The 14758-nt window shown below is 52.5% G+C and overlaps 7 protein-coding genes across 7 annotated transcripts; 2 read left to right on the top strand and 5 right to left on the bottom strand.

Annotated features, from left to right (window-relative positions):
• Nucleotides 1–2011: 2011 nt before the first annotated feature.
• Nucleotides 2012–2340, top strand: PHACADRAFT_246523 (uncharacterized protein). The gene has a single exon (XM_007389918.1). It carries the CDS (start codon nt 2093–2095, stop codon nt 2249–2251), a length of 159 nt encoding a protein of 52 aa, XP_007389980.1. The 5' UTR covers nt 2012–2092; the 3' UTR covers nt 2252–2340.
• Nucleotides 2341–2822: 482 nt separating this feature from the next.
• Nucleotides 2823–4447, top strand: PHACADRAFT_167865 (uncharacterized protein; the record flags this gene model as incomplete). The annotated part of the gene is made up of 9 exons (XM_007389917.1): nt 2823–2839; nt 2967–3173; nt 3231–3297; nt 3371–3473; nt 3510–3544; nt 3596–3639; nt 3691–3858; nt 3910–3982; nt 4148–4447. The coding sequence occupies 9 exons, from the start codon at nt 2823–2825 to the stop codon at nt 4388–4390; spliced, it is 957 nt and encodes a 318-aa protein (XP_007389979.1). The 3' UTR covers nt 4391–4447.
• An 855-nt stretch (nt 4448–5302) lies between these two features.
• PHACADRAFT_203708 (uncharacterized protein) lies at nt 5303–5947 on the bottom strand (the record flags this gene model as incomplete). The annotated part of the gene is made up of 2 exons (XM_007389916.1): nt 5303–5790; nt 5849–5947. The coding sequence occupies 2 exons, from the start codon at nt 5945–5947 to the stop codon at nt 5326–5328; spliced, it is 564 nt and encodes a 187-aa protein (XP_007389978.1). The 3' UTR covers nt 5303–5325.
• A 3693-nt stretch (nt 5948–9640) lies between these two features.
• Nucleotides 9641–11033, bottom strand: PHACADRAFT_189652 (uncharacterized protein; the record flags this gene model as incomplete). Its single annotated transcript, XM_007389915.1, has 3 exons — nt 9641–10126; nt 10184–10779; nt 10838–11033. The coding sequence occupies 3 exons, from the start codon at nt 11031–11033 to the stop codon at nt 9641–9643; spliced, it is 1278 nt and encodes a 425-aa protein (XP_007389977.1).
• Nucleotides 11034–12166: 1133 nt separating this feature from the next.
• On the bottom strand, nt 12167–12640 carry PHACADRAFT_246520 (uncharacterized protein). The gene has a single exon (XM_007389914.1). The coding sequence runs from the start codon at nt 12529–12531 to the stop codon at nt 12310–12312; it is 222 nt and encodes a 73-aa protein (XP_007389976.1). The 5' UTR covers nt 12532–12640; the 3' UTR covers nt 12167–12309.
• A 303-nt stretch (nt 12641–12943) lies between these two features.
• On the bottom strand, nt 12944–13246 carry PHACADRAFT_167863 (uncharacterized protein). Its single transcript, XM_007389913.1, has one exon. The coding sequence runs from the start codon at nt 13206–13208 to the stop codon at nt 12969–12971; it is 240 nt and encodes a 79-aa protein (XP_007389975.1). The 5' UTR covers nt 13209–13246; the 3' UTR covers nt 12944–12968.
• A 401-nt stretch (nt 13247–13647) lies between these two features.
• PHACADRAFT_246517 (uncharacterized protein) lies at nt 13648–13974 on the bottom strand. Its single transcript, XM_007389912.1, has one exon. The coding sequence runs from the start codon at nt 13885–13887 to the stop codon at nt 13717–13719; it is 171 nt and encodes a 56-aa protein (XP_007389974.1). The 5' UTR covers nt 13888–13974; the 3' UTR covers nt 13648–13716.
• Nucleotides 13975–14758: the final 784 nt, after the last annotated feature.

Here is a 14758-nt window from a genome sequence, read left to right as displayed (position 1 = left end):
ATCGCAGAGTCTGACAATTCCTTGGTTCGCTCACGCTCAGTCCCAAGCTGCACATGCCGATCTACCCTCTGTGCATGCTCTCGAACCATGTGCTTAGCACCGACGGACGTGTGAGCAACATCTGGGCTGAACCCCACACATCATGGCATGTGGTGGCCCAATATCAAATTCCCGCCCGAGAGGGGACAAATTCGCCTGTCGGGGCCAGCGGTCATCCAATGATCCAAGTGCATGTTTGCTTGGTGCTTGTGTCCCAGATTTGATATATAACGTTGATAGCCTGGCCCATTTGTTTGAGCTCTCTTGCCACCTGCAGCACATCAGCCTCGGCTGCTACGTCAACTGCGGTTTTGCTGCCAGTGCCGTCGGCCTATTGCCTGCATAGCACTCTTGCACGCAGCTCAATATCCGCACGCAGTACCAGCAGCTCCTTGAGGCCAACGTGCTTCCGCTTACAAGAAGTCGATCTTGGTTGCAGCTACGACTTGTACCACTGGCACTCTGTGGGGCTGTTTCCTTCAGTGGAATCTCATTGCTTGGCCATCATCAGAAGCTTCCAAGGTCTCAGGCTGATTGATTCAATGCCCATTATGCACACTCCATTGTCATGCCTGCTGCCACCATTGTGAGGGCATTATCCAAAAGTATGAGAATACCATTGCTAATGTTGAAAATGAATAAGTTTGTGTTGGAAAATCCAATGGTGGGAAAGTCAAACGCTCTCAGGTGGGCTCTCACAGAAGGGTGCATTTCGGGCCTTCTGACTGCCTACAACTGACATTATAGTCCAATATTCCTGCTAAAGGTGATTTCTTTGGGTATGACTGTGTGAAATGTGGGTATTTTGTGCAGAGGATGCACTCAGAGGCTACCAGCGGACGCTCGAATAAATTCTTTTTAAGGTTAGAATAGAGGGAATTTTGGGCCTTTTAATGACCTGAGGGGCACTTTATGGACTAATGTGCCCTTGACAAAATACTCCATTTGGGAATAAGCGGGCACTCTTGTGTGTATTATGGTGAAGTCACACTGGCACCCTTATTGCCATATGCACATCTGCACAAAATTATTTTGCTCTGGCAAGCTATGATACTATTCAATGTACACAATTGATTCTGTATTGCATACATACCTCTCATGATATAATATATACATACGGGCTTCCTTGGGGAATCGGCTGACACGGTGCTAGCCGATACCCCTCGAGTCAATATGTAACTTAGCTAGGTGATGCTAGTGCTCACCAAAATTATGATTACATACCATTATAATCTCAGATTAAGCATATCTTAAGATTAATTATGGAGGTCTCCACAATCATTCTCCTACTTGTACGCACGGCATATCATATGTGTACATATGCATATTGTAAATTATGCTGCCCGTATGTAATCTGTATGCTACATATGTTGGACCCCAGAAGGGCCGAGATTTCAGATACGGCGCACACCACCCGCACGCTCAAGAATCGCACACCAACGCGCTCTACAAGTCCGAGCACAGAAACAGCGTCAGCCCTTATGTAATGGGCATTGGAATTCTCTGGATGTTGACATGCAGCAGGTCATGTCAGTGCGTCATGAGCGTTCCTCAAGAGGTAGAGGCCGAAGTTTGCCTCTACACTGGCTAGGATTGACCATGCAAGAGCCAAGCTCATGAAAAAGTCCCTTGTGGGGAAGTGTCTACTGCTAGCCTGTTCACAATGACAGCTGGGAACAGCATCGTGCGTTCCTCTTCCTCCCTCTCCCCACTGACTGCGCCTTGACCTGCCCCCTTTGACATTGCCGCAGGACATCGTCCAGAAGCTGCAGCACCGGGCGCGCGGACCCCGCCGCGTGCGAGTTCGATCGGCTCGGCGGCAGGACACATCTTATTGCACCCGACAACACCAGCGTCGTGCACAGCATGCCGTCGTCCACGAAGAGCTGCGGCAGCGGCAGCACGGCGTCCGCGCTCTCTTATAAACCCCTGCTCACATCTGTGCATCTGCCGCTACTCTTTGACGCGCCCGCGGGGCAGTCACACCAACTCACACGCAAGCGTCAGCGCCGTGTACGAGTATCAGGACGTGCACTCGATCCACATCTCGGACATGCACATCCTCGGCGGGGGCGCGTTCTTGTTCGACCTGTCTGGGCCGTGGCCGCTCCCGCTGCGCACCAATGGCAAGCCCGACTTCCGGATGCTATATGAAATTTCAGGGTACTTTGAGCCTGACCACTTCAGTGGTGAGGTGGGCGTGCAGATGTAGTATATCACCTTGAGAATGTGTCCAGTAATGTACAGCTGTGTCGGTGATTTGATGCTTAGCTACCTTAGTATACTACCTTCGCCTTGGAGGTAGATACCGCCTGAATCTTATTACATATGATTAAATATGATTACTTAAAATTAAATATGCGTAAGATTATGCATATCATAACTTACGGCGTCCGTGTACGCTGTACGCAATTCTAATGCATACATATCCCCAAATTTCGTATGTAATCTTAATTGGTGAGCACTAGGTGACGCCCGCAACTGCTCGTCATCGTCACGGAGGACTTGTCCAGGCGCTTCGATACGAAGCGCGCAATATGATTGGTTAATGGTCACGTGTGAATTGCGAACTGATCATGTTTCAAAAGTGTCACGGGTCACAGGGTGTGAACTGTTGGTCAAAGTGTTACAGCACTTGTGTTAAGTAGTACTGTACATAGTGCATAATGCATAATGCGTGATGCATGATGCATGATGGCTGAATGCTAAGCTATCACCGTTTCACCTCATACTGTCACTCGTTTCACCTCATGCTATCATCCGTTCCGCCTCATGCTCTCAGCATGGCCGGGGACTCTCAGCCCTGAGCCGTATGGTATATTTATATTGTAGGTCAAGTATTTCCGTGATACTGTGTCCCTCATCCTCTTCAGACCCACGCCTCAGTACTCAGTCTCGACTAGCATGCCGACGGTCAAAAATGGCAGCGTCATCTACGCAGCCCACCCAGAGGGCCACATCGAGCCTGACGTCCACCTCAAGTATGTTGAGAGCGAGATCGACTTAGAGAGCGTACCGCTCAACGGTGGCGGGCTCCTCAAGGCGGTTGCTATAAGCAGCGATCCATACCTGCGTTACCGCATGCGGGACCCGAGCATCCCCCACTTTGTGCCTGCTTTCGATCTTGGAGAGCCGTAAGTTCGCCTCGATCGTATCTTCTCGATCAAAGCTCATGGCATCTGGCCCTGCAGCATCGAGAATTTCGGTATTGCTGCTGTGATGCGCAGCGATGACCCGAAATTCAAGACGGGCGATCAAGTCAGTGGTGTGCTTAGTTCGTGGAGATCAATCTTCCTATCAGCTCGCACGTTCATTTTACCACAATCTGGAGTTTTCGGATTACAATGTCTTCCCTGGGACCCGTCCTATGGCTCTTCGATTTGGTCTCACAAAGGTCGAGAAGATCCCCGGTCATCCTTTGTCGATCTGCACGGGTACCCTTGGCTGACCTGGTATGACATCCTACCAAGGGCTGAAAGGCTTTGCATCCGAGAAGGTCAAGACGGTGAGCATCAGATAATCTGCACATGCTGCGTAGGATTAATTAGGCACGCAGAGCAAGACATTGTTTGTCTCTGGCGGTGCGGGTCCCGTGGGAACGTGCGGTGCCTTTAATTTCTTTGATCTACGATGATCGACGTAATGTCATAGATTTGTGATCGAGTACGCCAAGGTAATGGCGCCACATCTGAAGATCATTGCTTCAGCAGGCTCGGCCGCGAAGGTCAAGATCATGAAGGAGTGTGGTGCTGATGTCGCTTTTAACTACAAGGAGCAAGATGCTCGGGAAATTCTGAGCGAACACGGGCCGATCGACATGTGAGGTACACTACAACTCCGCAGCCAACAAAATCTGACTCGAGTGTCTAGCTACTGGGACAATGTCTCTGGCCCTATACTCGATGCTGCGCTGGTCAATTTCAATAGCCAGGGGCTGATCATTGTATGTGCCAGTTGCATTCATCGCAGTCATTGAGTATATGCGCGCCTGACCAACCAACCTGGCTTGTGGCGCCACCAGCCAAGCTGCCCACGCTGACAATGGTGCCATTCAAGTGCGCTAAGCCGCATCCGCACCTACTTGCCTTCACTGACATTATCCATCTAGCACTTGGGGGAGATCTTCGAGCGCAGCCTAACCGTGAAAGGCTTACGCTTTGCACAAGGCGAATCTGCACAAGTCATCTCGAGTTTCTTCGACGAGGTTATTCCGCTGGTGAAGCAAGGAAAGATCACTAGCCGCGAACATCGATACAACGGTCTCAAGGCTGCTGGAAATGCTTTAAGGGACGTGCATACCGGCGATAACGTTGGGAAAGCGGTCATCGTCGTTGATGAGGAGCGTCTGTAGGCAATACCGGTTTGCAAGCGACAAGAACTGCACAGTATTGGTTGGGGCACTCTCCCTACGTATCTTCTTGTGTTGAGTGCTGCGTTAGGTTCGCATAACCTTAAGCGGCGTCCTTGCTCCAGAACAATCGCGAAAAACCTGTGTCACAATGCTCGCCACACCAAATCCAACCACTGATATTCGCGCAGCACATTCGACAATGTGGCGACGCCTTTAGCAGTTATCGCTCTGAGATTTTCACACTTCCAAGCAAACGTCTCGCTTGCGGGGTCTAGGCCTATATGCGCTCTGTTCATGCTGGGAACGCCGTCTTACCAGAGCGCGAAACTTTCCGTGATCCACACTTCCAGCTAGGGACTGCGCGATACAGCTGACCCCTTCAGCTCGGCCATCAGCGTGCAGCAAAAGATGGGGTGAAGTATCTCTTCTAGTTGGGGGGTGAGTCTGGAATCCAGTTGCTGCCCATGGCATGCATCGCCCCTCTCAATGCCTATTTAGGGACGCTCTCGCTTTGTAGCATAAGGCTGCTTCCCCGCATTATCTGCTACCAGACAGTCGCTCTCACAGACAGCTTGCTTCAGTGCAAGCCTCAATATCCAGTGGCAGATCCAGATCAGTCGTCGGGTCTAGTCATGACTCGACAGACGCAGTGATGAGCTGTTGAGTGGAAAATCGCGAAATAACGGAGTGATCATTATATAACGCGATGTGAATTTAATCTGTCAAGCATTCATTCTACCACAGACGTAATAGCGGAGGGCAGGGAGCGAGCTCTGCGAGAAGGTAGTAGACAAGGGAGTAAGATAAAGCTCAAGGACAAGGGAGCGGGCGCAACGAGGAGGAGATTAAGTCTAGGAAGAAGGGGTTGAGCGACAGAACGCTGTCCAGAAGGGGCCAAGCACTTACCAGAAACCTGACATCCTACCAAAGAACCCCTAATGGGGTAGAGGCCCCGGCGCCGACGAATTCTGATGGCCTGCAGGCCCAGGCTCGCCGCTGTATTGAAACTGAGAGAAGCTGTAGTGGGACCCTTGGATGCCGCTATCTTGTCCGACACCCTGTCGGGCAGATGTCAGGATAGCGTGTGGCGTAGGTGGTCCTTGGTACCACGGATGGCCTGGCATGGGATTGAGCGGGATGTCGGAGGAGCTATCCCCGCAGATGGGCCGATGCCGGCGCGTCGGCGGCGGCTGAGGGCGGATGGATGCTTGAGTGCTGTGCCCGGCTGGCAGATGTGTGATAGAGCGGAAAGTAGCGTCTGGAAGTGTAGCGTCTGTGTTGACATATCCTTCGTCCATCTGTAACATGTCGTACTGAATTATGCCATGTCCGGGAGGTGTGTATGAGTTAGCGGCGTATTGGAAGGATTCTTGCAGCGTCATGTTCCCGTACATATCGCGCTGTCAGATGTTCCATTGAGAACGAAGACAGATGCTGAGCGCAGATGGGACCACTCACCTGGACATCGCCGATGGGCTGCACAGATGCGAAAGGATCGCTACCGGGGTCATTGACGTGTGACCCCAAAGACGCCGTGGACGTAGTCAGGGAAGGCATGGGAAGTTGACGTGCGATTAGTGAGAAAGGCGAAGCCGCAAAGCTATTAGAGTCAGGTGGTGTCATAGAATAGAAAGGCTGCGCTGTAACACTGCCCTGCCACTCCCCAACCCCCCTGGGCTCCGCCCGCCCATACATCGCCGTGGAAGGAATTGTCACTTGCTCATTGCCGCGGCTGGCAGTAAATACTCCTGCATGGAAGCCGCCTGGACAATCAGCATGGGTGTACATCGGCCCCGCTGGTTCAGAAGAAGAGGTGGTGCGCGGCGATGATGCTGAGGATGTGCGTGTGGTCAGGGGACGGGCTGGGCGCGGTCTTGGGGGTCGAGTGAGCTTGTATTTCTGCCTGCGCCCCGCATTGTGCTTTGCCAACTCCCGCTCAGCTCGCTGACGAGTGCGAGCAGACTGCCCACGCTCGCACCGGGAAAGATGACACAGGCATGCGAGTACTCGATAAGGAATCCAGCCCCGATTCTCTTTCTTCACTGTTAAGGTACCGTCACAGTTAGTCAGAAACATGGGGAAACCGAGACAAGACTCACGTTCGTCGCAGAATTCAGCGTCGTCCCACAAAGTATTATCGGTGTCGCGGGATGAATTATGCCCAAGATGGTATTGAATCCGAGCCAACTCTAGACATCCCTTGCACCAGACCTTGAGCCTTCCTCCGGCGGTGTATGCCTCTGGTGCTTGTATGCAGGCTCCAGGATGGTATGTGAACTCGTCGCTGCACCAGTGCTTTGGCGGGGCCATGAGATAGGGGATAAGGAACGAGATGTTGTGAAGGATGGAGCGGGCGGTCTATGCAGGGTAGGAATACGATTGGGCTACATATATCGCGCTCAGTGCTGAGGACACGAGGCATGAGGGCCCCCTAATGGATGTCTGCAGAGGAAGCTCGACGGAACCTGACCCATATCGAAGTGCACGAAGACTGCGCAGCAAGCATGCGCTAGGTGCAATGTCGTCGGCCTATGAGGCACACCTCGTTTCACGGTGCCCAATCCTGACAAATCTAAGGTGAGATTAAGTAAGTCATGAAGAGGCCAATGTCATGGACGTACTCGCTACCGCATTCGACGACCTGCAGGTTTAATATGAGACAATGTGTGGTGTCCAAAGTTCCATCTTATTGTCAAGACGACAGATTGCGGTAGGGCAACGCTGTAGTGGCATGGCATGGTGTTTGCGTAACAGACAGCGAGCAGAGCGCGAAATCGTAGCCGCAGTGGCTGGCTCAACACCCTGTTCATGCGCGGGCACCTTCAGTCAGACGGTGTTCGTCGGCTAATTAATCGTGCGTGAGGTACTAGCTACTCGTGCGGGCTCATCGTGCGCGACACTGCTGTGAAAGTCCCAAGACTTGAAGGTTTATGAATTGGCCAGCCGCAGATTGGCCACGATTTCCTATCGGCTGTGGCCGTATGTCTCGATAGTATAGTCTTGTCGCCAAAACATATGGTAAGAAATTAGCAACTTGCGGCAAAATCCGGCGGATAACGCGTCGCACAACTTACTAGGAATACGGAACAGTTTTATGCGCCTGCCGAAGCGAGAAATGCCGCGGCCTCCAACCCCCGAGGTGGATGCCGGACGTGGAACCCTGTACCCTCGGGCTAACACGTACCGTCTAAGGCCCAAGGTTAGCTCACTCAGATCCAGCGTGTGACCATTAGCCATCAATGGTAGGATGTTTTCGCCCGACTACGTGCACTGCCGTTCCCTTGCGTAGAAGGACTTGTTGCTCGTGTGTGTCAGCCACAAGGCCTTACTTGCCGCATTTACGCATGCTTAAATGTGGACTGCCTTGGCATCTTCGTACACCAATCAAACCGTCCATGAACACGACGTCCGTGAGCTGCTTGTAACAGCAAGCTGCTGCACCACTGCAGCGGCACAAGCTTCGCTCCTATAGAACACTAAGCTTGTTCAGTCGAGATTTTCCCAGAACAGCGGTTCATAAGCCCACTTTTTACTTTTTGCGCTAGTCACCCTCAATTGAGCGCATGTCGCGCTGCCGCGACGGGGCGTAAGTACTTTCCCATCAGGGAATAATAATCATGCTACCCGACGCTACCCGAGCTAGGTAGTGCTCCGAAGCGTTGGGTAGCATCGGGTAGCATGGTAGTGCTTCCTGATGCCGTCCGGCGAAGCTGTGGCAAGACTCGTTCTCCGTGGTTCGACAGACCTCGAGGATAACGGCCCAGTTGCACAGGAGCCGGCATGCATTACACAACAGTTTGCTGTGCTCACCCCATGAATGCAATGACATGCGAACAGTGTATGTTGCGGCACTCTCCCGCCAACAGCCAACACGAGACGATCACTGGCTTCCCTTTTCCAGTGCTTATGTCATCGCTGAGCGGTTAATTCTTTTTGAGCGCCAAACTGCAACAAGGCAACTCACGCGTCGTCTTGTTTGTCTGTCCCGCCACTTGCTCTCTCTAGTCTCTTCGGTTACTACAACATTATCAATTGTCATGGCTTCACACGGAACCTGGTGCCCGCTGTGGCTCGTCGCGCTGCTCTCCGAAAGCACATCCTCGCACCGTCTCCGAAAAAGCAGACGACATTTGATATCTTCGCTTCCGAGCTCTCTGTCGTCTTCTCGCTGGTAGACACGCCGCTCATCTTGCCTCGTTCAAGCCTGTGGTGCCATTTGCTAAGCCGCTCACAGAGGCGGCAACGTCGTCTGGGTACGCCAAACTACCTACGCCTTTACTCGCCTTGATCAAGTTTGACAACTTAAAACCTCGAAGAGGTCGTCCTGCGAAGCCTATGTTTAGAAGGCCTCCTCACGCGAGGGGAGTTCACACATGTTCTCTCGGCTCCTTCGACGAGGTCGTTCCGCGCTGGGAGCACCGGTACGGGTACGGCGCTCTCAAGGCCACCGGATAGGCTTTACAGGCCATGGCTGTATATTTTGGATGAGGAGCACCATAGGCGAGGTTGCGTAGCTCTAAGGTATGGAATCTTACGCATTTTATGTCATTTTATTCTATCCTATTCTATTCTGTGTAGCGTCAAGTATGACGTAGGCGGCAAATTAGCGCTAGATCGCAGCCGCCACATCTACGTGTTCTCCGCGCTTCAGGCCACAACCGATGCTTTCATGGCGGTAAGTTGTCTCGCTCGTACCGCACGTATTCTGTTCGTGAGGACTCTGCTTTATCACAGCATCAAGCGTCTCGCGATTCCGTGATTCGAGCTCCCAGCTGGGAATTGCGGGATCCAGCTGCTATTCTCAGCAGACGTTACCATCCTCTCGCTCCGCAGCCGGATAGTTAGTCATGAGCGCGGCTTGCTTGAGTGCAAGCCTCAGTGGCAGATCCGGATCGATTGCCGTATCAAAGCCCAGCAGGTGCTGTGGTTAGGATACGTCCAGAAAATCGCGGTAGTACAGTTTTTACTACTAGATAACTCATATAATACTTGTTACTGCTGCGCCAATTTACCCAAATGCAGCTGCGAATTCTATAGAACAATGGCCACTACGGGCTTCGCTCGAACAGACACCAATGAACTAAGTGAAGGAAGGAGAGGAGGGGGAAAGGAGAGAAGAGAAGAGAAAGCCAATATTACATGCCACGGAGTGTTATCTAGTGCCACCACATAAGAAACAACATAGAGAGCTCCAGGAGAAGGATTTGACTGGTCACACACTGCCCGGAGCAAGCCGGACACTTGCCAGTCTTACCAAGGGGGCCAGAACGGAGGGCGCAGGGGTTCCGGCGCAAGTGAATACCTTTGTCCCACGGTACTGGGCTCAACGTGATACCAAAACCAGGAAGAGTGGTGGACAGCTCCTTCCGCGTTGTCATCTTGCCCGACAGGACGTCGGGCCGACGGCAGCATTGAAGCGGCTGGCGTATAATATCGCACACGGTCCTCTGTGGGAATACATGGGCCACAGAAGGAGCTGGAGTCCCCACCGATGGGCTGTTGTGAATAGGTTGGTGGCGGCTGAGGGGGAATGCTGTACTGGTCTGGCAGATACATGATATGATTTGAGGCAGTTCCTGTGTAAGTGGCCTCTGAGTCCGGCGCAACGTATCCTCCGCTCTTCCAGAACATATTGTGCTGATTCGCGAGCATAGGACGCGGGAACTCGGGCGCCATACAGGGAGCAAAGGCAGGCTGGAGAGCTGCTTGCTGCATCTCGCTTCCGTGCATGCCGGCCTGTGAAAAAATCCATTGAGAACGATCAGAGCTACCAAATGCATCGGAATCACTCACAAAACTACCGCCGTCAATGAGCGGCACGTCTCCATAATGATCGCTATTTGCATTGGTGACATGCGATTCAAAGAACGCCGTGAACGTAGGAAGGGAAGGCACAGGAAACTGGGGCGCAATCGGGGCGAAAGGCGGAGCCGCGGAAATATCGGGGACGAGCGGAACTATAGAAGAGGGAGACTGCAGCGCCACAGTTTCCTGCCAAAGCTCGTCCCCCCTCGCCTGCCCAGGCGTCGCTCCGGCAATGACCACTGCCAGCCCCGGTGCTGGCTCGGTAAAAGAGGCGAGATACGGCGACGGCGGCAGCGGCAACGGCGACCAAATACGCGGGTCTGAGGATCGCGTGAGACGGGGCGTTGGGAGTGGGGTGAGGCGGGGAGTTGAGGGTGGGGTGAGGCGGTGTTTCAACCGTCGGGTGAGCCGTGGCTTTGAGCGTCGGCTGAGCTCATTTTTTCGTCTGCGCGCGGCGTTGAGCTCGTCCAACTCTTGGGTAGCCCGTTTACGAGTCTCATTGGGTTGCGCAGACTTGCAATCCCTTAGGTGCGTTAGGCACGTCCACGTGCGGCAGACGAGCCAACCACGATGGTCTTCCTTCACTGATGCGGCATCATGATATCAGAGGCTGAAATATGAAGCAGCCACAACAGGACTTACGTTTGCGGCAGATTTCAGCGTTGTCCCACAGTTTGAAAGCGGCGTCATCGGACAGTCCGCACTCGCGTAAGGCCTTTGCCAAACACTTTTTGCACCAAACTTTGGGCTTCCCTTTGGCGTAGGCATCTGGTGCTCTTTCACAGAGCCTGGGATGGTCTACGAATTCGACGCGAGGCCACTGTCTTTGCGGTGCCATGAGATAAGGAGAAGGGTTCGGGGGTAGTGAAAGACGAGATGAGCAGCTTTTGTGAGCGCTGCGGCTCTGGTACTGTACGAAGTACATATACCGAGTTCAGTGCTGCGGCGCGAGGCAAAGTCTTCCAGTGAATGTCCGTTTCTGAAGGGCTAGAGCCAGACATGACAGCGGAGACTTGATGAAGTACGTCTTATGCACAGCCTGCAGACTGCATAAGTAACGCTTTTAGGACAACGTAAGGTCGGTGTATGAGAGATAACATCCTCTAAGGCCCAATCCAAACAAATCTAGGTTGAGATCGGAGACAGATGTCCAGATAGCGAACGGGAGAAGTGAATGCACTTATTACTGTGGCCGTAGGGCCGTAGACATGTCGCCCACGAGTCGTTCGTTGGTACTGTGGCTGCGATCACGTCCGTTGACCGTCAGTTTTATGATCTATTCATAGCAACGGTCTACCACGAACCTCACATGATACTTGCCCCTTGAGCTAATCAACTGGTCAAGAGAGACCTTCGAGTTTTGAGCTTCGGAGCGCCCACACCAGACCCATTGCCACGAGAATTCCAGGCAATGTGATTTCGGCGTGCCGAGGATTCGAGAGTTTACATTTAGCCTTCGCCAGCATTTCCCAGCGGGGCTTGGTTTCTCAAGCACAACCTCTGATCACTAACATTCACCGTCGAGGCGAGGAAGTCAGGCATATGACCGCCGCCGGTACCATGCGCTGTCTGAATGTGCGACACGCAGCCCATGTGCGCATCGCAGTGCGCGCCGACGGACCTCTCCACTCTCGCAGCCGCCGAAGGGGAGAGCTATGCCCAGAGGATCGTCGCCACCCATCATTTCGACTCGAAGCACGTTGCAGCGCGTCGCGCACATGTAGACGGATTCTAGCGACGAGTGGGAAAAGCTACCCCGCGTTCGCTGCCAGGTGGAAGCGGAGACGATATTCAACTTGGGCGTGATGAAGGAGCCAACGGAGACTGGGGCGTGTACATCATTGTGAAGCACCTTTCCCGGCGTCTAAGGCGTCCTGCGGCCTAGCGCGCGTTAAGCCAGTAGACCTGCTCAACGATAATGGCAAGAACGACGTGAGGAACAGCTTCTAAGACATTAGGGTTAGAACCAGCACAAATAAAGCATGTTACAAAATCTTTGCAGAGCACACGTGTTGTCCTTCTAGAAGCGCGCGATCGAAGCAGCCTCTCTCGGCAGAATTTAACAGTTTAGAGCCTGGGTCAGCCGAGTCTTGAGCTCAGATGTCACAGAAAAGTTATACAAGAAAGCAGGAATTTAGGTAGGCCAATAGAGTCGGAGAAAGAACGGGAGAGTCCCGTAAGCAAGCTGAGCTCCATAGACAACCGACCGCGCGAGATGGAGAGGAAAGCTTTACACTGTGCGGCGCCTTCCGCCGGACTTTTGTGCTCTTGCTCTCCTCGCTGTTCTTGGCATCGATAGCGGAGAGCTTCTCAGAGACGCGCCTCGCTTCAGACATGACAGCGGCGAGGAGGTCTGCGAGACAGATCACGAATGAGGTGGCAGACCGTAGTTCGCTATGTTATCCTGCGCTCCGTACATCATTCTGCAACATGGCTTCAGAGCCAGACTTCCAGTTCAAACAGTTAGCATACCTGCGTTCAAATCTCATTCCAAAATTTGTATACTAGTGTGACGTGTTTTCTGCACAGAAAAATGTAGGCTGCGCCGAATGTTAGGGCCCAACTCTGTGTCAGGGAAGTAGACCACCTACTTTACGACTAAAGACTAACGACCCAACATCGTCACCAGCTCATCGAAGTGTCCGAAGGACATTGAGTAAGCATAACGACTTCGTGTATGCCCTATAAAATGTATGCGGCGAAAAAGACGTATAGCTACCATTCTTCAGTATCGTGACACGATCAGCGCCGACATAGCTCACCTTCAGCTCGATTAGGTGCACCGCGATGGCATGCAAATCCCAGTACCTCTTCGGGCGACGTTCCGCGCCCGAGCTCGTCCATCGGTACTATGGAAATCGTTGTAACTAGTCTTACAAAGTGCGAACGTGCTCAGGATCTTCTCCAACTCGTCATCGTTCGAAAAGTATTCCGCGTGTACGAAGCGCCCGCTCATTGCCATGATAGTGAGCCGACAAATTTGGTGAAGATAGGTGCTCTTACCTGAGGGCATTTAGAACAAGGCATTTACTGGCGTCTACGTATGCATACAGACCAGACATGCTGCCAGAGCAAATATTAGCGATAGAGAAGGATTGATTGGACATGACCGCTCTTACTTAAGACCATGGATACCTAGAAGCTCGATGTCTCGCAATAGACAAGCGTCCCCGCCGACTGCACACCTTCGAAGATCGGGTTCTGGTCCGACTTAGTGGCAAGTGTACCAGTGAGTTCAGGGCAGACTGAAGCACATGAGTCGAATGCATGTGATCGACACAACAGAAGCGTAGCGTAGTTTCGTGGTCAACGTCGATATTATCAAGTTATCAGTGGCAGGGTCGCGGGCGATCTTCTCGCTCAGAATCGAGTGCATCCTTCGTTCTTGCATTTCTCTTCTTCTGCTCGTCCACCTCTCGTTAGCATATCCTCGTAGCCAAAGCTTGAAACTCACTAGCTCAACGCTAGAGAACACTCACCTGCCCTTATTCTACGTCACGTTTACAGAGCCGGATGGAAGCTCACTCTCGAGATCGGTCTTCTTGAGTAAGCTGGTGTCTTGGTACGAGTATCAGAGGGAGATCGTGCTCTTCGGATAGGGCATTGCTGAGAGAGAAAATGTCGCCAACGTTCTCCTTGTAAACCTCACGAGCGACATCGAAGGAATTGGCACAGTCTGCCTGGTCGGTCATCTAAGACCGCGTGAGCTCCGACGTAGTCACTAGAACGGCATATACCTTGGCATTTATAGCCCCGAGCCCGCCCTACACGGAGTGAGAGCTTGACGAGGTTGATATAGAGTGTGCTCACCTTGTACAACATCGTGTTCTCATTGCGATAAAGGTGTCCGGACGAGCACGATGCAGGGTCTGTGGAGGTGCACTTAGTGTAGCGTCTTGACAGAAGGGGAGAAATCCGCGAGCTGTAGAAGTGTGAGACTTTATATCTGTGGCCGTGCACATGTCATCGTTTGGCAAATCGTTACTTGGGTAATATTGATCCTGCCCGCCTCCTCGTCTAAGGCCGCCATACCGACTTCGCGACTAGTACCACGACCATCGAGGATAGCTACGACATGGCTCGCTTCATATATGGAGAATGTAAATGTTGTAGGCCTGCCGCTGAGAGGCCTTAATTGGCCAGTATGGGGCCGAGCAGTGGATTGGGCAGTATATGGGCGAGACGAGAGGGGGAACCTTGCAGACAAATGTGCAGACGTTTGCGGTATCGCAATTCGGGCTTTCGGCACAAGAAATAGAGAAAAAGAAAGTCTGCTCTAGCATGGACGATGACTATTAAAGACGTGAATGCCTGGAAAGACTCGCTGTAGTTTGCTTGTCTGTCGTCCGAGGAGACTGAGGTCAAGAATTGCAAGCTGCATTCTCAGGAACGGCGCTTCGCTGAGCAGCATCACGTGACGGTAATTATGGTAGCCACGTGGCAACCGCGTCGCACACTGAGTCCTTGGCATTGCTTGTTCACGCCCGAATATTATGTAACGCAGGAGGCACGTCTCACTGTGTCAGCTAATGCAGTAAAATTGCGAAGCTAAATACTCTGTGC

The sequence above is a fragment of the Phanerochaete carnosa genome (assembly GCF_000300595.1).
Source record: "Phanerochaete carnosa HHB-10118-sp unplaced genomic scaffold PHACAscaffold_1, whole genome shotgun sequence".
Lineage (NCBI taxonomy): Eukaryota > Fungi > Basidiomycota > Agaricomycetes > Polyporales > Phanerochaetaceae > Phanerochaete > Phanerochaete carnosa.
This window is presented reverse-complemented; position numbering and strand designations above follow the sequence as displayed.